Below are 23042 nucleotides of genomic sequence, written 5' to 3'. Positions count from 1 at the left end.
CTGAGGAGCCAGACGGTCATGAGACAAACCATGAATTATGAATTGGAAGTTGGTTGGTTGGGTCCTTTTCTCTTTCTCTAAGTACCCAAAAGTCTTAATGCTGCTTGTCATCTTCCCTCACGGCTCCCCTCACACACCCTGGCAATATCACACACTTCAAATGTTTTATGAAAGTATGGCATAAATACAGATAAGCATGGCACACCATGTTATTAATCTCCCCTTGTACCCTCCCTGGCCTCCTCCAACAAAAGAAAGCTAAAGAATCCCCCACCCTGTGTTTTCCTCTATTAAACTTAGTTCATTCACACGTGGAAGGTCTACTTCATCCAGGCAGGGCTGGGCTAGGGCTGCAAAGATGGGTGAGTCTGCAAAGAAGCCACAGTCCCAGGGTGAAGTTAGGCAAGGACCCAAACAATGCTGACACCATGGAGATGGGCCTTATTAGGGAATTCTTTGCTTTTTTGCAGGGAGAGAGGTCAACAGAAGGATCCAGGGAGGAGGTGATGCTTAAGGTATGTCTTAGAGTCTGCCAGATGGGAGACAGGGCAGGAAGGAAAATCAACACAGAGAGACCAACATGTTCAAAGATCCTGAGGAGGGAAAGAGTAGAGAGCATGTCTGGGTAGAGCACCAAGCAACTTGGTTAGAGGAGCCCAGCCGAGCACACCTTCTGTAAGAAGCTGATACCACTTTTACAATACACACCAGTGTCTACACCAAATGAACGTTCTACCACATGCCAGGTTTTCACCGATTTCATTCGTCTGCAGTCTCACTTCCCATAGTCTCTTTCCTTAACCTTTCTGAGCGTGGCCTGGTTCCCACTCCTGCCTGCTCCCTGTGGCAGTGTCTGACTGAAACCAGCCCAGCTGTCCCAGAGAAGTGATGTCTACTGTTTTTTGGATAAACATGAAAATTGACCCTCTCAAAGATTGAAACTTACATTTGTCTTATCTGAATTCCTTCCTCAGGAAACTGACCCTTAGGCCACCCAGTTAGTATCAAGGAACCAAAACTCACCAGACCACCACATCCACACATTTAGATGCCAGACCCTTCATCCATCATGATTCCTGTTTAGCAGCTTCTCTTCCTTACCCCTCCCCCATTCCTGTTTTCTCACATATAGTTACATTTCCTTCCTGCTATGTAAACCCCTAAGTTTAGTCGACTGGTCGAGGAGACAGTTTTGAGACTGACTTCCCGTTCTTCTTGGCTGCAGCACCCGAAAAAGCCTTCTTCCCTGGCAATGCTCATCTGAGTGACTTGCTTTCTGTGCAGTGAGCAGCAGGACCTAGAGCAAACCCTGGTGTTTCGGTAACGCTACCAAAACCTGGCCCTACAGTGTCCCATGGAGGAAGGAATCTACTGTTCTGCCAGGTGCTTTGGAGTATGCTGGGCATGGAAACTGGAAGGCATGACAAGTATAACTCAGTGAATGCTTGCTGTGGTCATGACCAAGGTGACTGATGGTGACGGTCAAGTAGCCTGGCCCCTCCTGCCGTGCCGAGACAACCCCTGGATTGAGCACCATGGGGCGGGGCAGACCTGTGTGTAGACCCCACAAACTGGGGGTAATGATGGGAGATGAAAAGTCGGAAGAGAAAGAGGCAGAAGGCACAGGAAACTAGTTAGAAAGCCACTGTGTGATTTCAAATGAAAGAGACTGAAGTTGGCCCAAAGCAATGTCTGAAAGGATCTCTAGATATTCACAAGGTTGAATTGTAAATACGTTGTGTTTTCTATATTAGGTTTGTGCAAGTAATTGCAGCTTTTGCCATTAAAAGTAATAGCAGTCTTTTCTGTTTTTCGAATAGGTTTTTTTTGTTTTTTTCTTTTTTTGACAGAGAGAGTCTCACTCTGTCATCCAAGCTGGAGTGCTCTGGCGTAATCTCAGCTCACTGCAACCTCCACCTTCCAAGTTCAAGCAATTTTCCTGCCTCAGCCTCCTGAGTAGCTGGGACTACAGGCGCCACCACCGCACCCAGCTAATTTTTTGTATTTTAGTAGAGACGGAGTTTCACCGTGTTAGCCAGGATGGTCTCGATCTCCTGACCTCGTGGTCTGCCCTCCTTGGCCTCCCAAAGTGCTGGGATTACAGGTGTGAGCCACCGCGCCAGGCCTATTTTTTTGTATTTTTAGTGGAGACAGGGTTTCACTATGTTGTCCAGGCTGGTCTCAAACTCCTGACCTCAAGTTTTTGCCATTACTTTTAATGGCAAAAACCACAATTACTTTTGCACCAACCTAATATATATCTATATACATGCAATAACCATAAAGCTGTGCATTTTCCTAGTTTTATAGTGAATATCTGGTCAAGTGTACACAAAAATTGAGTAACGACACTGCCAGGAGGATCTCACCAGAGATGGGGGTGGCAGGGTAAGGAAGAGAGAGCTTGGCATTCAGAGCTGTGGGGCTGGAGAGAGCTCCTGCCAGGGGACGCATGGGAAGTGTTCCGTTTTCTCTATAGAGATCTATAGTACCCTACAGGAAGGTAAGGAGCTCCTCTGCCACTTGCCGGCCCTGGGGCATCAGAATTAGAATCATCAGCTTTCATGCCTAATGACTCACACTTGCCAAGGCCAAAGAAGCAGTAAAGAGATCACAGAAGTGTCTGTGATGAGCTTTTGGTTTTGTTTTTCCCTTCTGGAAATGTTTTGTCAGGTCAAATTACTACACATATGATGTGTGTGTGTGTGTGTGTGTGTGCGCGCGTGTGTGTGTGCGCGTGTGTGTGTGTTTCTCTTTCTCTGATAATAAAAGCAATGCATGCTCATTGGGGAAAATTTGGAAAACACAAAAAAGTCAAAAGTCAGAAATAAAATAAGACTACTGTCTGGAGAAAACTGCTTTGCCTTTTGGTTTATTTTCTTTTGTGTCATTCATTTATAATATATGTATATCATCTGCACACACATTCATAATATATTAAATTTGTATCATACTTTAGATGTTTGCATCATACAATTAAGTTTTATATTTTATCTCTTACGCATTTTCCTATGTGATTAAATGTTCTTTGAAAACATTTCTTTTTGGTTTACATAAAATAAAATTTACTCTTTTTCATGTACAGGTCCGTGAGTGTTGACAGACACATGGATTCATGCAATCACCACCACAATCAAGACACAGAGCAGTTCCATCGCTCCCAAAATTTTTCTCTCAGTGTCACTTTGCAGTCAGCGCCTCCTTCTAGTCCTGATCATCCCTAACCCCCACAATCACTGGTCTGCTCTCCGATACTATAGTTCTGCCTTTTCGAGGATGTCATATAAATAGAATCATACAGTTGGTGGCCTTTTGATGCGGCAGCTCTCACATTTGGGTTTCATCCATATTGCTGCATATATGAAGGTAGTTACCTTTATTGCTGAGTAGTATTCCATGGTATAGATTTACCAGTTAGTTTATTCATTCACCACATGAAGGATATTTGAATTGGTAAACATGGCTTTTACTTGTTGAATGATACTTCATTCTACAAATATACTAAAACCCATGTAAATAGTTCTGATATGGTTTGGCTCTGTATCCCCACCTAAATTTCATATTGAATTGTGATCCCCAGTGTTGAAGGTGGGGTCTGGTGGGAGGTGATTGGATCACGTAGGTGGTTTCTGATGGTTTAGCACCATCCCCTAGTGCTGTCTCATGACAGAGTTCTCATGAGATCTGGTTGTTTGAAAGCATGTAGCACCTCCCTCTTCACTCCCTTCTTCCTTCTCTGGCCATGTAAGATATGCCTGCTTCCCTTTTGCCTTCCATGATGATCATAAGTTTCCTGAGGCCTCCCCAGCCATGCTTCCTGTAAGCCTGTGGAACTGAGAGGTGAAGCCAGCTGGACTTCCTAGGTGGAGTGGGGACTTGGAGAACTTTTCTGTCTAGCTAAAGGATTGTAAACGCACCAATCAGCACTCTGTGTCTAGCTAAAGGATTGTAAATGCACCAATCAGCACTCTGTAAAAACACACCAATCAGCGCTCTGTGTCCAGCTAAAGGATTGTAAATGCACCAATCAGCACTCTGTAAAAATGTGCCAATCAGCACTCTGTGTCTAGCTAAAGGATTGTAAATGCACCAATCAGCACTCTGTAAAATGGACCAATCAGCACTCTGTAAAATGGAACAATCAGCAGGACGTGGGTGGGGCCAAATAAGGGAATAAAAGCTGGCCACTGAGCCGGCAGCGGCAACCTGCTTGGGTCCCCTTCCACACTTTGGAAGCTTTGTTCTTTCGCTCTTCACAATAAATCTTGCTGCTGCTCACTCTTTCGGTCCACACTACCTTTAAAAGCTGTAACACTTGCCGCGAAGGTCTGCAGCTTCATTCTTGAAGTCAGCGAGAACACGAACCCACCAGAAGGAAGAAACTTCAGACACATCTGAAGGAACAAACCCTGGACACACCATCTTTAAGAGCTGTAACACTCACCGCAAAAGTCCACGGCTTCATTCTTGGAGTCAGTGAGACCAAGAACCCACTGGAAGGAACCAATTCCGGACACAGAACTGTGAGTCAATTAAACCTCTTTTTTATTTATTTTTGTAAATTACCCAGTCTTGGGTAGTTCTTTATAGCAATGCAAGAACAAACTAATACAAGTTCCAAACAGTTTCAGTAAATATGTAAATATTACTGGATATTTTGGGGTTTTCCCTCATTATAAGCAACTATTATGGCTGGATGTGGTGGCTCATGCCTGTAATCCTAGCACTTTGGGAGGCTGAGGTGGGTGGGTCACCTGAGGTCAGGAATTCAAGACTAGCCTGGCCAACATGGTGAAATCCCGTCTCTACTAAAAATACAAAAATTAGCTGGGCATGGTGGCAGGCACCTGCAATCCCACCTACTTGGGAGGCTGAGGCAGGAGAATCGCTTGAATCCTGGAAGCAGAGGTTGCAGTGAGCTGAGATCTCACCACTTCACTCCAGCCTGGGCAAAAGAACGAAACTCTGTCTCTCAAAACAAAAAGGCACCATTAACTGAACATCTTTATACCAAATAAATGAAAACTTTGCAGACCATATATGCATACATTTATATAGTATACATATGTCTTAAGCAATCAACAAGCATGCAGTGTTCGTGCTGCTGGAGATATAGGAAAATATAGATGATGTGAAATACAGCTTTATTAGAATTCTATAAAAATGTTTGATAATATACAAGCAGTCTGACTCCCAATACTTTGTGTCATTATAAAAATAAGAAAATAACTTGCTTTAATTCTAATGCAGCATTTTTTAACCTGCTAAATAGAACTAATTTCTTGTTTCTGAAATTCTGAGCATATGCCTCATTGAAATACCATTTCAGGACATCGTTTTCCCAGCAAAAAGCTTCTTAAGACAACAGAATCATTTGGTATACACAGAACACGAATGATGACTGCAAGAGGAGGCTGCAGGGCTGGAGGAAGGTTAGAGCAACACAGTTTCCAGTCACAGTTGAGTCCCGGAAGCCAGCACCGGAAGGAGGGGAATGATAAGACCCGCACTTTGTTCTGCATGAAGACATGGGGCTTTTCTTTGAGTAGTGGCTGCTGCCCTGCAAATTAACAAGGAAATAGAGAAAGTGTCAGTATTGGTGTATGGAATCTACACTCAGTATTAGTCTCTTTTCTGGTTAGCGCGGAGCGAGAAGCCATGAGCAGCAAAGTCTCCCGTGACACCCTGTAGGAGGCGGTGCGGGAAGTCCTGCACCGGAACCAGCGAAAGCACCCCAAGTTTCTGGAGACGGTGGAGTTGCAGATCAGCTTCAAGAACTATGACTCCCCAGAAGGACAAGCGCTTCTCGGGCACCCTCAGGCTTAAGTCCACTCCCCGCCCCAAGTTCTCTGTGTGTGTCCTGGGTAACCAGCAGCACTGTGACAAGGCCAAGGCTGTGGATATCCACCACATGGAAAACGAGGTACTGAAAAAACTCAACAAGAATAAGAAACTGGTCAAGAAGCTGGCCAAGAGTATGATGCATTTTTGGCCTCAGAGTGTCTGATCAAGCAGATCCCACGAATCCTTGGCCCAGTCCTAAATAAGGCAGGAAATTGCCCCTCCTTGCTCACACACAAGGAAAACATGGTGGCCAAAGTGGATGAGATGAAGTCCACAATCAATTTCCACATGAAGAAGGTGTTATGTCTGGCTGTGGCTGTTGGCCGCGTGAAAAGGACAGACAATGAGCTTGTGTGTAGCATTTACCTGCCTGTCAACTTCTTGGTGACATTGCTCAAGAAAAACTGGCAGAATGTCCGGGCCTTATATATCGAGAGCACCATAGGCAAGCACCAGCGCCCATATTAAGGTGCATTTGAATAAATTCTACTGCTATCAGTAAAAAAAAAAAAAAAAAAAAAGCAAATTGTGCACACCGTGTGGAGAAATTTACATAGTATATAGGAAGTTATAAAGTGGAAAGTAAAAGTCTCTTAGTCTCCCCATTTGCACTTTCCATAGAAAACCAACTGTGATAGTTTGAGTTCTCTTTCCAGGAAGGCAACGCGCACATGCTAAACCTGCTCAATAGAACTAATTCCTATTTCTGCAATCCTGAGCACACATGTCATTGAAATACCATCTCAAGATATTGTTTCCTGAGCAAAAAGCTTCTCTAGACAACAGGACCTGGGGCTGCCCTGCAAATTATCCTTAGATGTCTTTAGATATCCTTTTATCTAAGCATAAATGGAATCTGCAACGTGCATTCTTCACCTAACATCATATTTTGAACATGCTTCCATATTGGTACACAGGGAGTTAATTCATTCTTCCTTGTGGATGAATTCTTATTGTATGGATGGAACACAGTGTTAGCCAGGTTCCCTACTGATGGCTATTACATGATCAGAGTTTAAGTGGTGAAGAAAAACCTGTCCTGACATGAAGACATCAACAGAGGGCCTGCCCAAAATATGGACCCTATTCATAGTAAACAGTATCTGGCCACTGGGTTTGTAAAAACAGAAATTACTGAATTCTTTTAAGCCAACTAAAAGATGAATTTTTAAAATTATGAAACCATCTAATGTTGGCTTGGAAATATATCCCATGGCTCTGGACTAGTGGCCCTGTCCTTAAAAGTTCCTGACTCCATTTGAATGCTGGTCCTCCCTTCTTTTTTGCTGAAGAAATCTCACCCACAGGTTTGTATTAGGGCTCCACCTACCGGACATTTTCTACAATTGCACCTGTGATGCTGTTAATGTCCCAGACTCGATTCACTCAAAATTTAAAATTACTTTTGCTTTCAAATAATTAACTAATTAACATAAGGTTACATTTTTCTTTACTTTTTTAAAAAATAAGATAACACATAATTAGATACACTAATAATGACAGCCTCCCTTCATCTTTTTCCAGTTCCTATTCCTTTGCCTAGAAGGAACCCACATTTAGGAGCTTGGAGTTTACTTTCTCAGACCTATTTCTATCACTTACATCCATTATCATGCACAAATAGAAACATGCTGTTTTGCTTTCTTCTGCTTTACATGTCTCGGTTCATGTTCTGTGCATTGGTTTGTCACTTTGTAGATTAAAAACTTTTCTTGTCAATGTGAGACTATACTTGAGGGAGTAACTGCACTATTTGCAGTTACTTTGATGTTTAAAATTGATTCTTGTTATTATGTTTATACACTCAAAAGCCTAATTTTCCCATGCCCTTTTATTTAATTTATATATCACACTGTTCTATTTAAAAACCTAGTGAACTCTGACAATAACTCTTAAGGATATGTCACACTTACTTAATTCCTGTGATGTTTTAAACTCAAGTTATTTCAGGTTAAATTATTCTTATTCTTATTCTTCTTCTTATTATTATTCTTTGAGACAGGGTCTCATTCTGTCACCCAGGCTGGAGTGCAGTGGCGTGACTACAGCTCACTGAAGCACTGACCCTCCTGGGTTTAGAGAATCCTCCTGCCTCAGACTCCTGAGTAGCTGGGACCATAGGTGCACACCAACATACCCGGCTAATTTTTTGTTTGTTTGCTTGTAGAGGCGGAGTCTCGCCATGTTGCCTAGGCTGGTCGTGAATGCCTGGGCTCAAGTGATCCTCCCACACTGACCTCCCAAAGTGCTGGGGTTACAGGCATGAGCCACTGGGCAAGGCTTCAGGTTATTTTCAACTTAAATATTAAAATATTACATCTTTTTAAAAAAATATTTTAAATGACTTTAAATTAGCAAAACTTTCTCAATTACTTGATTGTAGTAAACCTAATAAATGTATAAAATTTAATCTTAATTCTTTTACAAATTCCAATACTGGTTCAAAACTTAGTAAAATTCTCTTATAACTTCCTACTAAAAATCCCAAGCCTAAAATCAGTTACTTGGCTGAGCGTGGTGGTTCACACCTATAATCCCAGTACTTTGGGAGGCCAAGGCAGGAGGATTGCCTGAAGTCAGGAGTTTGAGACCAGCCTGGCCAACATGGTAAAACTTCATCTCCACTAAAAATACAAAAATCAGCCAGGCGTGGTGGCTCACACCTGTAGTCCCAGCTACTTGGCAGGCTGAGACAGGAAAATCACTTGAGCCCGGGAGGTGGAGGCTGCAGTGATGAGCGAAGATCAAGCCACTAAACTGTAGCCTAGGTGACAGAGTGAGACTCCATCAAAAAAAAAAAAAAAAAAAAAAAAGAAGGAGGAAGGAAGGAAGGGAGGGAGGGAAAACAAAATTTTCCAGTAGTGCTGGCTTGCTCCTCTAGTCTCAGCCACTTGAAAGGATGAGGCAGGAGGATCACTTGAACCCAAGAGGTTGAGGTTACAGTAAGCCATGATCACACCACTGCACTCCATGCCTGGGTGACAGAGCGAGAACCTGTCTCCAAAAAAAAAAAAAGAAAAAAGAAAAAGAATTAGTTACTTAATAGTAACCCATATACTGGCATCACAGGTTTAATCCAACAGCTGTTCTTATATGTTACATTCTCTAAAATATTGCCAATAATTAAATACCAAAACATATAGATTGTCCCTAAATTTACCACAAAACTATTAATAAAATGGGTGGATTTACATCAACAGTTGTTTATTTTCATTTGAAACCTTTGCAGATTAAAAGGCCTTTACCCCACTATTCCTAAACAAGTAGAGATGAATAGTCCTGTCTCCGTGGCCTGGGGCATTTAGGACAGAGACTTCCAGCTAAGTAAGTTAAGAGATCTGATGTTTGCCCTTGGCCTTCAGTGCCACACTGAGTCCTCATTCCAGTACTATATGTCTGTTTTCTCATATCATCACCAATCCTGCAGATTAAAAGTCCACTGAATTTTTGGCCAATATTATAACCTATAAGCGCTAAGGTTGGTTTTTTCCTCTTGGATTATTCATGGGGTCTTCTGCTTGCTGTATGATTATCCTACCATTGTCTTTAAGTGCTACATTCTACTCCCTCCAGTAAGTGTACCCTTTGATGTAACTATTTACTTGTCAGTGGATATTTGGGTCCCGTTCCCAGTATTTCAGTATTATAAAGAATGCTCTGGCGAACATATTTGAGCATATAGGCTGTATGCGCATTTCAAATCACTTCTTTGGAATAAGGCACCAAAAGTACCCTAAAGTGTGACCTAGGTCAAAGACTGTGATGTTTTTCTAATTCTTGACACATATTGTCAAATTGTTTTCCTAAAGCACTTTATCAATTTACAGTGACATCAAGCATTGAATAACATCTCTAAAACATTTTTCTGCTATGTTTTAATGTATGTCAAAAAAGTTTAGGTGAAAATGACACCTTATTGAATTTGTATTTCATTATTATTAGAGTGATTAAATAATTTTGTATATTTGCTATTTGTGGTTTCTCTTTTGTAAATTATCTATGAATATTCACTGCTAGAATGTTTTAAAAATAGATTAGTAAAATTATTGCCAGGGTGATGAAAGTTGGAGAAAAACTTGGCACAGTGAAAGAGAGTTTTATCCTTGACATTCAAAGGAATTGGCCAGAATTGTCAAAAATGTCTACCAACAGTCACTGAAAGAATGCCCACACACAGGGAAGAACAGGTCAGGAACTGCAAACCCCTTACTTACCTGCTGTGGTGTGAGCACCAGAGACATTTTAAGGCAGTGTGGTACGGTAAGAAGAATGAGAACTTTACACACAGACAAACCTCAGTTTTGCTTCTGCCTCTGAGTAACACTAAGTGATTGCTTAATCTCTCTGAACCTCAGCATCATTGATGACAATCAAACTGTCTTCCTTCCAGGAATGTGGTTGGAGTAAAATGAGATGATCACGTCAGAGTGCCAGCTGGAAGCCTGACAGTGCAAACTGCTCAGAAATACTGAGGAAAACTCGGGAGGCTGAGGCAGGGGAATTGCTTGAACCTGGGAGGTGGAGGTTGCAGTGAGCCAAGATCACGCCACTGCACTCCAGCCTGGGCAACAGAGTGAGACTTCATCTCAAAAAAAAAAAAGAAAAGAAAAAGAAAAGAAATACCGAGGAAAAGTGAGAAGAGCTGCCCTCGTTCTCCTTATACTTCATGCAGCAGGGGAGCTAACCCAAGGCACTGGTGCTAGGATGGCACCATTTGCCCATTTCAGGAATGGTGGTGTAGGGTGCAGTGGGTTTTAGAACAAGGAATTTTACATGGTCTGTTTCTGTATAGGTTGACAGTCTGATTAATGGGACAAAGAGTGAAACTATACAAACCTAAGTAATTCTAACACCACAGACACTTCCCTATCCAAGACTTATGAGGTTCCAGGCTCCTTAGAAAGTCTATACCACTAAATCTTTGCAACAACTTTATTCCCCCCTTTTCCACATAAGTGAGCCACAGAAGGATTCTTTTTCTTGCCATCAAAATGCAGAACTTATGTATATGCAGCCTCTGGGCACTTCTCTGAAGCTGTTGTAGAGCATTTATCATTCCTTCTGGCTGCCCAGCACCTTTGAACATTGTTCTTCTTAAATCTATGCCTTTCCAGGGTAGAATCCAATCATTCATTCATTCATTCATCTATTCATCCATTCATTCTTTCATTTCTAAGTGTCTACCAGGTTGCAAGCTCTGTTTTAGGTCCTTAGAATACCATCTTCAGTGAACAAAACAGGTCAAAGTCCCTGACCTCCTGGAGCTCATGTTCTAACAGGTGGGAGGCGCTAAAGAATGAACTTCGCAGCATGGGCAATATAGTGAGACTTCATTTCTACCAAAAAAAAAAAAAAAAACCAACTTTAAAAGTTAGCTGGGCATAGTGGTGAGTGCCTGTATCCCCAGCTATTTGGGAGGCTGAGGTGGGAAGATCACGTGAGCCCAGGAAGTCAAACCTGCAGTGAGCCGTGATTGTGCCACTGCACTGCACTACAGCCTGGGTGACAGAGAGAGACTTTGTCTCAAAAAAAAAGAATGAACTTCACAAGTAGGTCATTCAGAAGATAAACACTATAAACAAGAAAAAAAATGCAGTCACCTGAGGGTTGTGAAGAGCCACAGCTGTGAGATGGAGGCTATAATTTTAAATATTGAGATCAGGGATCAGGGTAACCTCACGGAGGCTTTGTAGATAAGAAAACTGACAATTTCAGATCATCTGACTAACTCAGTAAGAAAAGAGTGCTTACTGCTGCCAAAACGGTGTTTCCACAGGCTGATGAGCAGGAAAGCATATGATATCTTATGGGAAGTGGATCAAAACTAGCCTTGAAATAAAAATTCTAGATGAGAAGCAGTGGGTGACGTGTCTGGAAAGAGTATGATGAACCTGGAAGATGGGACTAGAAGTCTGAACTTGGTAGCAGGGAACTTTGAAGGTTTCGAGCAGCAGCGACATGAGAGTGGACTTCATTTTCAGGTGAGGAAAGGAAAGACCCAGGTTCACAGGCTATCCTTTATCCCTGTGAAAGGACTCAGAAACGATGCATGCCAAATTCACAGGGAAATGAATACCATTAAAGAATGAGAGGACTTAAATCTGTCACTGAACACTGGGATGTTGGCTCCTAGAATACATGCTGGAAATGATGGGTCTGTTGTCCTAATTTCCAGCCCAAAGAGCAAGACATCTGCCAGAGTGAATTTTGACAGTTGTCAGACTCCTTCAGATCCTGGTTCTGCCTGCCACTAGATGGGTGGTCTTGGGTGAGTCCTTCATTAACTTCTCTGAGCCAGAGTTTCTTTGCTTCTGAAGGGAGAATATGAACCTACCCACATTGGATCAAATAAAAGTCTGGCTTCTGTCTAAATGACAGTGGCTTAGAGAAGATAGATTTTTATTTCTCTTTCAGTAACTCTCCAGGGCTGGTAGAGTGATGCCATGGTACAGAGGCACCCAGCTTCCTTTTGCTGTGTTACTCTGCCACGCCCAGTTGAAGACGCTCAGCTCCACATCTTGTGGGCCCATATACCAGCCAGCATAAAAGGAGAAAGGGACTGTATGTCCCTTCCTTTCAAGTGCTAAACCCAGAAATTGCACATGTCACTTGGCCACAGTGGGTAGAGAGGCTAGGATCGTTATTCTTGATAGCCATGAACCCATCTAAAATTCAAGGGTTCTATTACTAAATGAAAAAGAGAAGAAGAACTACATGAGGATGAAAGCCAGCTCACCAGTGCATGTGCTCTCTCTCTGTCTCTCTCTCTCCCTCTCTCTCTCTTATTTTATTTTATTTTATTTTTTGAGATGGAGTTTCACACTTGTTGACCCAGCTGGAGTGCACTGGCGCAATCTTGGCTCACTGCAACCTCCGCCTACTGGGTTCAAGTGATTCTCGTGCCTCAGCCTTCCAAGTAGCTGGGATTACAGGCATGCACCACCACTCCTGGCTAATGTTTTGTATTTAGTAGAGATGGGGTTTCACCATGTTGGTCAGGCCAGTCTCGAACTCCTGACCTCAGGTGATCCACCCACCTCAGCCTCCCAAAGTGCTGGGATTACGGGCATGAGCCACCACACCCAGCCTGACTCTCTTTAATGTACTAGTTATTCAGATAAACATACTATTTTATGTAGTGCACACAGCAAATGCCTAGCATATAGTTGCTGTGCACTCTGATTAGTTGTCTTCCCTTGTAGATAGAAGAATGGATCCTACAGGCATAGATGGTGCACCCACTATGTGCAACTGTACTGAAAAATACTAAGAGAAACACAAAGAGGAAGGCAGAGTGAGGCAGGCAGATGGTACAGAATGAACGATAACAGGGCTAGGAAGAGTAAAGCACTGTCATCAGATTGTGTACAAAGTCCTTGGGAGCAAAGAGAAGGGAGTTCCTCAATCAACATGGAGAATGAGGAAAGCCTCATATAGGAAAGGACACTTGAGTTGGATTGTCAGGATAAGTATGATGTTAGTAAACAGATTTCGGAAGAGAATTCGAGTGGAGGGATCAGAAATCTTCCTGCTAACACAAACTGAAATGACAATAATGCACTATGTTTTACCCCTAAGATTGGCTAAAATGATATGGCTATAGGTACAGGCACAGATACAGATATGGATATAGAAAATACATAGTGTGGAGGAGTGGAGAACGGGCACTCCCAGCATATACTGGTGGTGGAAGTGTATGCTGGCACAGCCTTTTTGAAACATATCAAAATTTCTCAGAACATACCAAAATTTAAAATACACACACATTCTTTGACTCAGCAACTCAATTTCTGGGAATCTATCCTACACAAATACTTGCACAACAGCTTAAAGTATATAATCAAGGATTATATTTCAGCATTGTCTATAATAGCAAAACAACTACTATAACAACGTACAACCAAGCCAGCCCATGACTCAGAAAGGATTACATAAAAGGTGGTGTGGGCTGGGCGCGGTGGCTCACGCCTGTAATCCCAGCACTTTAGGAGGCCAAGGCAGGTGGATCACAAGGTCAGGAGATCGAGACCATATTGGCTAAGACGGTGAAACCCCGTCTCTACAAAAAATACAAAAAAATTAGCCGGGCGTGGTGGCAGGCGCCTGTAGTCCCAGCTACTCGGGAGGCTGAGGCAGGAGAATGGTGTGAACTCGGAAGGCGGAGCTTGCAGTGAGCCGAAATTGCGCCACTGCACTCCAGCCTGGGCGATACAGCAAGACTCTGCCCCCTCCACCCCCCCAAAAAAAAGGTAGTGTGACCATCCTACAGATTGTTCTACAGCCACTAACAGACTAGGACAGAAGTATGAACAAACTTTAAAGGGTGGCCCCATTACACCAGCAAGTGAAGAAAGCTCACAGCAGGACGTTATGTGTAGCGTGATTGCTTTTTGTACAAAATCTAAGACAGATACATATAAATAAAAATAAGGCCAAACCAGAATCAAATGAGCACACTTACATCTGCCTCTGATAATATGTTCATGTTTGTGAACTGAAAACTTCTGAAAGGAGATGGTTATCTTCAGAAAGAACGATTTGGGTTAAGACATTTACTTACGAATTTAAGGCACAGTCAGGATGAGTGCTGTGGTCCACGCACTGTAAGAGCTTCACTGGTCTACAGAAAGAAAATAACATTTAAGGGATTATTTAAATAACTTTCATCCATCAAACGTTTATGGCTTGCCTGAAAAGTCCTGGAGGTACAGTAGTCTCTGACCTCAAAGAACACACAAACTATTTCCACTAAAAATATTAGTGGCCCAGCATGGTGGCTTACACCTGTAATCCCAGCACTTTGGGAGGTTGAGGTAGGAGGACTGCTTGAGACCAGGAGTTTGAGACCAGCCTGGGCAACATAGTGAGACCCTGGCTCTACAAAAAAAAAAAAATCTAAAAATTATCTGGGTGCAGAGGCTCATGCCTATAGTCTCAGCTACCCAGGAGGCTGAGGCAGGAGGCCCAGGTGTTCAAGGCTGCAGTGAGCTATGATCGCACCACTGCACTCCAGCCTGGATAACAGAGTGAGGCCCTGTGTCTAGAAAAAATAAAACAAATAAAAATATTAGCCAGCATTTATCAAGCGCTTACTATGTACCAAGACATTTGATTATATCTTTTGTAAGGATCATGTCATTTAATCCTCATAACCAAATGGAATAGATGTTTTATCTTCTCCAATTTACAACTGAGAAAGCTGACCACAGTAACCCGCCCAGGTTCTCACAGTAGCAAGTTGAAGGGCTGAACTTGAACTATGCAGGCTGACTCCAGGGCCCCAGCTTCTAACCATTTCTGTATGCACATACATGTACGACCTGATAAGTACTTTGGGCAGAAGGTCGGACTTGAACCACATGGGTGATGGCCAGTGCTCAGGCATCAGAGAGGAAAGCTAACTTGCTGTGCACAATAGAGCGAGAAGATGTGAAGTTCCAAGGCGCCAGGAGTGGAGAAGGGAAGCAGCAATGAAGACAGGAGCCAGGTCTTGGTGGCACATGGGGAGTTAGGCAGGAGGCAAGCCTAGACAGGATCTCTGTGGCAGGATCACTGCAGGGGACTATGGAAGAACAGGAATGTGATATTGTTCTCTCTATGGCATGCCATGTCTTCTGTCCTTGACTCAGCTACCTTTCAGTAATGTCTACTTCATGCACATATTTTTATTTTTTTTTATTATTATACTTTAAGTTCTAGGGTACATGTGCACAACGTGCAGGTTTGTTACATATGTATACACATGCCATGTTGGTGTGCCGCACCCGTCAACTCGTCATTTACATTAGGTATGTCTCCTAATGCTATCCCTCCCCCTCTCCCCCTACCCCATGACAGGCCCCGGTGTGTGATGTTCCCCACCCTGTGTCCAAGGGTTCTCATTGTTCAGTTCCCACCTGTGAGTGAGAACATGCGGTGTTTGGTTTTCTGTCCTTGGGATAGTTTGCTCAGAATGATTGTGTCTAGCTTCATCCATGTCCCTACAAAGGACATGAACTCATCCTTTTTATGGCTGCATAGTATTCCATGGTGTATATGTGATGCACATATTTTTAATAAAAGTAGTTATCTGTCATTGTTTATGCCCAAAAACAGGCATGGAGTTTTCACTGAGTCTGACTCAACACAGTGCTGGCAGAAACCAACCAGGAGGTAAGGGAGGCTATGAAAAGATAAGCCCCCTCTAAAATGGGCAAGCGCCTCAGGGAGAACTTTCTACTGATGTGGGGCAGAAGGCAATGCCACCTGAATTGTGAGGGGCAGGATTTTCTCACATCTTGGTTGGAGTTGGATTTGTTATGTTAACCCTCGTCACTTTCCCATTTATACCTTTCATTCTATCCTCTCTGCTCCTGACACTAACACAGAAACAGCCTATGGGCAGTAAAGAAATGAGAGCCTCCTCGTTTCTTTACTGAGTCAGGCTTGGAAGAGAAGAGCCCTGAGGCTGACTGAGGTAGGGACAAAATGGAGAGGAAGCACATAAGCCCAGACCCATGGCAGCTGTGAGGGGGAAGGAGACTTAAACTCTGGCCCGGCTATTACAACTCAGCCCAATGACATAAAAACAAAGCAAACTGGTTGTGAATGCAAAAATTTTAGCTACAATTTTCTCCATCATTGAGCTTTTTTGTTGTTGTTGTTTGTTTGTTTGTTTTTGAGGGGGGCGATGGCGAGGGGTTTGCTTTGTTTTATTTTGAGACCAGGTCCTGCTCTGTCACCCAGGCTAGAGTGCAGTGGCACCATCATAGCTCCTGTTCCCTTGAACTCCTGGGCTTAAGCAATCCTCCCACCTTAGCCTCCCAAATAGCTGGAACTACAGGTGCATGCCACTGCACTTGGCTATTGAGCTGTTTTGGATTAAGAACTGATTTTTTTTTTTTTTTTGAGACAGAGTCTTGCTCTTGTCACCCAGGCTCTTGTCACCCTGTCTCACTGCAACCTCCACCTCCTGAGTTCAAGTGATTCTCCTGCCTCAGCCTCCCGAGTAGCTGGGATTACAGGCACCAGCCACCACGCATGGCTAATTTTTGTATTTTCAGTAGAGACGGGGTTTCACCATGTTGGCCAGGCTGGTCTCGAACTCCTGACCTTGTTATCCGCCCGCCCCAGCCTTCCAAAGTGCTGGGATTACAGGTGTGAGCCACCACACTTGGCCAAGAATTGAATATTTTTTAAAATGTACTACTGGAGCTTCGATTAAGGAAGGAAGAGCTTGGTAGCAGGAGGGAAAGAGCGTGCGTTAAGGCCATGCAAAGCTGGGTTCAGAACTCAGCTCTGTCACTGAGTTTAAAGCTTAAAGACAGATAAAACTAATAAATGGCAATACAAATCTAGAGAGTGGTTACTATGGGGATGGTGACCAAAAGAGGCCAACAGGAGCCCCTGGGGATGCTGAGTATGTTCTGTTTATTGGTCTGAGAGCTGGTTGCAGGTATGCGCTAAATGGAGGTAACTTCATCCACCTGTGTACTCATGTTTTGTATATTTTTCTGTAGATAGATTATATTTCCAGAAAAGGACATTTGCCTTGTTTTGTTTTTAAGAGAGGGTGATAAACAACATCTAACTTTTGAGAGCATTGGCAATAATATATGAGTAAAAGGTACAGATAACAGAACAGCCTTGAGGGGCTCCTTGTCTTGAGGAGGCATGGAGTGGGAGGGAGTGGTTCACACGTTTAGGGTGCTTTGCTCAGCTGGGAGAATGATCCAGCCCATGGGGCTGTGGGGAAGGCAGAGAGTGGCAGAGAAGCAGGATAATCAAGGGTGCTGGGCAACAAGAGAAGACCACTGACATCATTTCCACCCTGCAACACTCAGAAATGTTCAAGAAAGCCACTCAGTTTTTGCAGTGTTGGATTCCAGCCCCTTGCAGAATCAGCAGGTCCACAGTCTTAGAGGCTGAGGCAGAGAGAGCCAGAGGCAGGGATTTGAGTCCAGAGATGGCTTGCAACTACCTCAGGCCTTGAGCCAAGTTTTTTTTTTTAAATTTCCAAGCAAGAAGGCCCACAAATGATATCTGATTATAAGTATATAAAGTGTCTGGCCCATAGGGGCTCACCAAGTGGTAGTTATTATTATTTTCCTATCAGTCTGTGGTCAAGATGTGTCTGTAAATATCTCAAACAAGCTCCCACCTTAGCACCTGTCATGCACAGGGATCCCACAGAGATCCAAAGACATAGGAACCTCAGTCCCTGTAATCCAGTGTCTCACTGCACAGTAAGCACAGTGAGGAGAGAACTGAGCAGGAGCAAATGAGAAAGTGCCGCTCTGTGTGTTCTTTAAACGTCCAGTGCCGTGAAGATGGACTCTGGACAGCAGTGGGTGGGGCCCTGGCCAAACTCAGGCCAGAAAGTGCTCCTTGCCTCCACACCGAGAAGCCACCCAGAAGACACCATGGCCTTCAGAGCTGAGAGCCATCAATACCCTTTCGGCAGCCCACCTCCTCCAAAATCACACACCACCTCTACAAGTGCACATTGATGAATAGGCCACCTACCGGTAATCATTAATACAGCTGTACTGGAACCCCATGTCCTTCAGCCTCTTTTCCAGGACTTTCATGCTGCCTTCCCCGCAGGATTCCCTAAAACATAAAAATATATACTTAAAAAGTAAGCAAATAAGAGGAGGAAGAGGAGGTTGTTTCTGGGTTAAACATAATTTCTTTTGACCATGTGCTCCTGGATATTCTACTCTCAGAAGGAAAACTGGAATGTCTCTGGTTTAAAAAGGGCTGCTTCCGGTAAACCTGCAGGACCTAGGAGACGATGCTCTGAGGACCCCAGCACCGGGCCTGAAGCTGGGCAGCCAGGAGCACTGGGAGAGCCAGGGCCAGTGCATGTGCGTGGTGTCAGCCACCTGTGCAGTCTGTCCCCAGACAGTGACACATATCTGCAATGTGCTCCAGGGGCTCGACACAATGCTACCTGCCAATTTGTTCACCCTACACTACAGTATATTCATTTGAAGTTTTAAGTAACCACCAAAACATACAAATTTTAAAATATTAGAAAATGCAAATAAACAAAAATTTTTAAAAATTACCCTAAATCTTACACCCCTAGAGATAGCTCTGTTAACATTTTGGTATATATAGGTCTAGTCTTTTAAAATATATTTATTTCTTTAAATAAATATATATTATTTAAATATATTTAAAATATATTTATTTCTGCAAGATTTTAAAAACACAGCAAACGGTCTCTGCTATCCAATGTGTTTTGTAGTCTGCTTTAGCTCCTGTCTGTGTGTGTGTGTGTGTGTGTGTATACACACACACACACACACACACACACACTTCTCTGCCATTATTTTTAGCTCCAGCATGGCCTCCCTTACATAAACAGACCATAACTCGTGGAACCCATCCTCTCTTGTTGAAGACCTAGGTTGATTCTTTTATTTCAGCACCATTTACACTACAACAAACTTTGTTGCTGTGGAGTCCTAACTAGGAAAAAGGAGTCAGGCTGGCAGGAGCAGGGGAAAGCAAAAAGACAAAGCAGATAAGCTATAAGTCTACCTTCTTCATGGTCCAGGACACATAGGCTTCCTGCACAAACAACTCACAACCTTCCCATGCCTACCTATCACCAGACGCTCAGCTGATAGAAAAAGGCAAGTTAGCTCACTGTATCCTTGGCATTATCAGAACTGCGCAAGTGCTCTTCAGCACACAGCACAAGCACCATTCTGTAAAATCCCCAGTAAGCCTTCATCTCCCTGCAGTCAGCTTGTCTCTTCCTGACCTGCCAGTTGCACCCTTGCAACATATTTTCATGCTTTCTCTAATAAATCTGTCTTTCTTCACCTACAACTGTCTTGGTAAATTCTTACCTCCCATGCCACCAGCCCAGTTAGTCACTGATTGGAACTTCATTTTCATACACATTATTAATTATTTGTTACCTTGGCATAAATTCCTGAAAGTAGGTTTTCTGGCATCAAAGATCTGAATCCATTTTAAGGCTTTTATATGAACGGCCAAATTACACCCTAATAAAGTATGAGAGTGGCAATTTCTCACACTCGTACAACAGTGATTCTTGCCCGCTTTCACTAATGGTCACAATTAAGCAGGGAGAATTTACAAACGCAAACAGAGGTAAATACACAACACTACCAGCTGTGGTTATTAGGCACGGTATATTACAGGCAGGACCCTGACTTTACATGAAATGGGATGTTAAACAGCCTCACCACCATAAAATTAACAGAGGGGGAGTGTACAGGGAGGAAATGAGCAACTGGAAATTTTTACAGAAGTGGAATTCCAGGCATTATAGGAATGAAGAAAGCACAGTGTTGAATAACATCATTTTTTAGAACTTTGCCAATACCTGGGAAAATGCCTTACTTGGGGCCAGGCTCACTACTTAGAATTTCTTTTTAGTAAGCAACGACATCTAGGCTGCAGGACACCTGGACACAGAGATAAGTGAATGTGTTGTTAAAATAACTATAAAGGCCGGGCATGGTGGCTCATGCCTGTAATCCTAGCACTTTGGGAGGCTGAAGCCTCAGGTGGATCGCCTGAGGTCAGGAATTCAAGACCAGCCTGGCCAACATGGTGAAACCTTGTCTCTACTAAAAATACAAAAAATCAGCTGGGTGTGGTAACGGACACCTGTAATCCCAGCTACTCGGGAGGTTGAGTCAAGAGAATCACTTGAACTCGGGAGGTGGAGGTTGCAGTGAGCTGACATCTCGCCACTGCACTCCAAGATAGATACATGAAATAGATGCACAACAAAATAGATACATTAAAACAACAAGCAAGTATAACTTCTAGAGAGAGCAACTTCTCACAAAAATAAGACCAACGATACATGTTTTTCATGCATGCAAAAATAAGTATAATTTGTCTTCTGAGAAGGGGAATGCAGATCTTGGTATAACTTACGTAATTAAGTAGTTTGCAAATTTATCACAATCTATTGCCTAAGAGATGGGAAAAATAACCCTTTATATGGTGAGTCTTAGAAGGTCCTGGGGGCCGACACGGACACAGGGAATTCACTGAAGTTCTCCTAAACACTTTCAATGGGACCTGCACTCCTTGGGGTTAGTAATACCTTCCTCCATGTAGCACGGAGGGACTGTTCTGAAAGACAAGGCCTCAGCTTGCTTCTGAAGCTCCATCATGGCTGTCCAGCTTTATTTAGGCTGTGGCCTCGTTGGCTTGTCTTTAAACCAAATCACTTTAACTTTTTTATCTTGAGTTTGTGCCAGCAGTGCTCTTTACTGCTGAGAAGAATGAGTTTAAGTTTGCATTTACATGTAAACTCATGTGGTTTCCCAGAAAATGTGGATCATAAAAGCTTTCTTAACCAGTTATTCAAGACCCAGTTGAAGAGCTGAAAATGTTAAACGAACTTGATCATATCATATACAAGAAAAACAAACTTGCATAATTATCATCATCAATATCACCATAACTTACACATTGGGTCCCCCAATTTCATGCATAACCCAGATCTCGATTCGTGTAATTTTTTCCTTCTGGAGGTTTGGAATTTCATAATCTGCAAAAAAACTGAGAAACATTTCTTAAAGCCCTAAAGCAATATGATATCTTTCCCATTTCAGTTGTTAATTTACACATTACCTTTCTTAAAAAAAAATAACGAGCTTTTAGAAGTTTTTCTTCTTTAGCTTTTATTTTTAGGTTACTTTTTATTCCTGTATTCATCAGCTGTTAATGGTTTAACTCTATAGACATGGCTCTGATCACCAGGTCGTTCATCTGTTTTGCTTTACCTGAATTTACAGAAGCAAGCATGAGATGGGGACTAGGATAATTTTCTTTAGCCTCTATTTAAAACAATTAAATAAATATTTTGGCATTCTCTCTTGTGTTTGAATGTGCTGGTGTTCTTACCCTTTGATGGGATAGGCTCCTGTTGGCTCTGAACCATTCAGCATGATGTGGATCACCCCAGAACTATCCTTGGAATACTACGAGAAGAACCAAGTATTTTTAGCAAATAAAGACGTGACATTTTTCTGCTATGAAATGTGCATTTTTTACAAATTGTCAGTTCTAAACAATGGCAAGGATATGATAAATGTGGCATTTCATATGGCTTAGTAGAAATGCAAACTGGTTTATTTTGGAAAGCAAATTGCCTTGAAATGTCAAAAAACTCATAGACTCAGTAATCCATGTCTGGGAATCTACCCTAAGAAGATAATAGAAAATACACAGTATCTTATCAGCTGGAATAAACTAGGTTATGCTCCCTTAGCAAAGAACCTGGAAACTGCAGTGGCTTTAAACAACAATGATTTATATCATGCTCACACTACATGTTTATCACAGGCCCACTGGGGTTTTGTTCCAAGTGTCCTCATTCTGGGGCACATCTGCAAAATCTCTGATTGCCAGGAAAGGGAGGAGACAGTGACAAATAGTGGACCACTTCTTAAAGGCTTCCACCCAAAAGTCACACTCCCGCTCGCAACTGATTGGCCAGTGTAAGTCACATGTAAACAATTTCATGAGGCAGAGAGTGCAAACCGTGGGCTCAGAAGACAAGCCAGAAATATTTGGCAAACAGCACGAAGGACTACCAGGAGCATTGTGCATAAAGATGTATAGTGCAGCAATTCCTCATAATACTGAAATATTGTAACTAATACAAAATACTCAACAACAAGGGAATGGTAAGTAAACTATGATACTTAAGTGTCTGAAATCTTAACCAGCCATTAGTAAAAGTCTGTATACAAAGTATTTGCAATAGCATAGGAAGTACTTACTTTCAAAGCAAAATGCAACAGTCGTTGGAGGAGCATGAGCTCTACTGTGTTAAAAATACATAGGCATTCCCAAATGAGAGACAGGTCCACAGAAATTCCAAAATCTCCACTTCAAAATACTACTGGAGCATGTAATTTCCCTCATAAAATATTTATACTAGAATGAAGGAGGTGCAGAGGTGAAATATGTGGCACTGACGTATAGGTGGCTGGGTTCACTCCCTAGCAAAGTGATACTCAATACCAAACAATATACTCCATGTCATCCATGTCTCAGATTGCTTCCAAATAGTGCTAACAGTCATAGTTAAATTCTTAAATGCCAATACCTGATCACCACTATGCTAAACGGGTTGCCTTTAGGTGGTAGGAATGTAGGTGATTAATTTATATTTTCTATATGTGTCATTCACTATTATGAGCAGCTAT

General features: G+C 42.6%; 1 protein-coding gene and 1 pseudogene across 2 annotated transcripts in view; one reads left to right on the top strand and one right to left on the bottom strand.

Annotated features, from left to right (window-relative positions):
* Nucleotides 1–4522: 4522 nt before the first annotated feature.
* BST1 (bone marrow stromal cell antigen 1) overlaps nucleotides 4523–23042 on the bottom strand; it is a 29764-nt gene continuing 11244 nt past the window's right edge. For both annotated transcript variants that reach the window (XM_024245626.3, NM_001133638.1), the window contains 5 exon segments: nucleotides 21733–21809; nucleotides 21295–21387; nucleotides 18349–18435; nucleotides 14405–14464; nucleotides 4523–5560 (listed from right to left, as the gene is read on the bottom strand). In XM_024245626.3, the coding sequence (XP_024101394.1) occupies nucleotides 5455–5560; nucleotides 14405–14464; nucleotides 18349–18435; nucleotides 21295–21387; nucleotides 21733–21809 (423 nt within the window). In that variant the 3' untranslated portion in view covers nucleotides 4523–5454.
* On the top strand, nucleotides 5659–6752 carry LOC100456837 (large ribosomal subunit protein uL1-like; annotated as a pseudogene).

This window comes from Pongo abelii, chromosome 3, assembly GCF_028885655.2.
Source record: "Pongo abelii isolate AG06213 chromosome 3, NHGRI_mPonAbe1-v2.0_pri, whole genome shotgun sequence".
Taxonomy (NCBI): domain Eukaryota; kingdom Metazoa; phylum Chordata; class Mammalia; order Primates; family Hominidae; genus Pongo; species Pongo abelii.
Note: the sequence above shows the minus strand (reverse complement) of the source record. Positions and strands in the feature narration are given on the sequence as shown.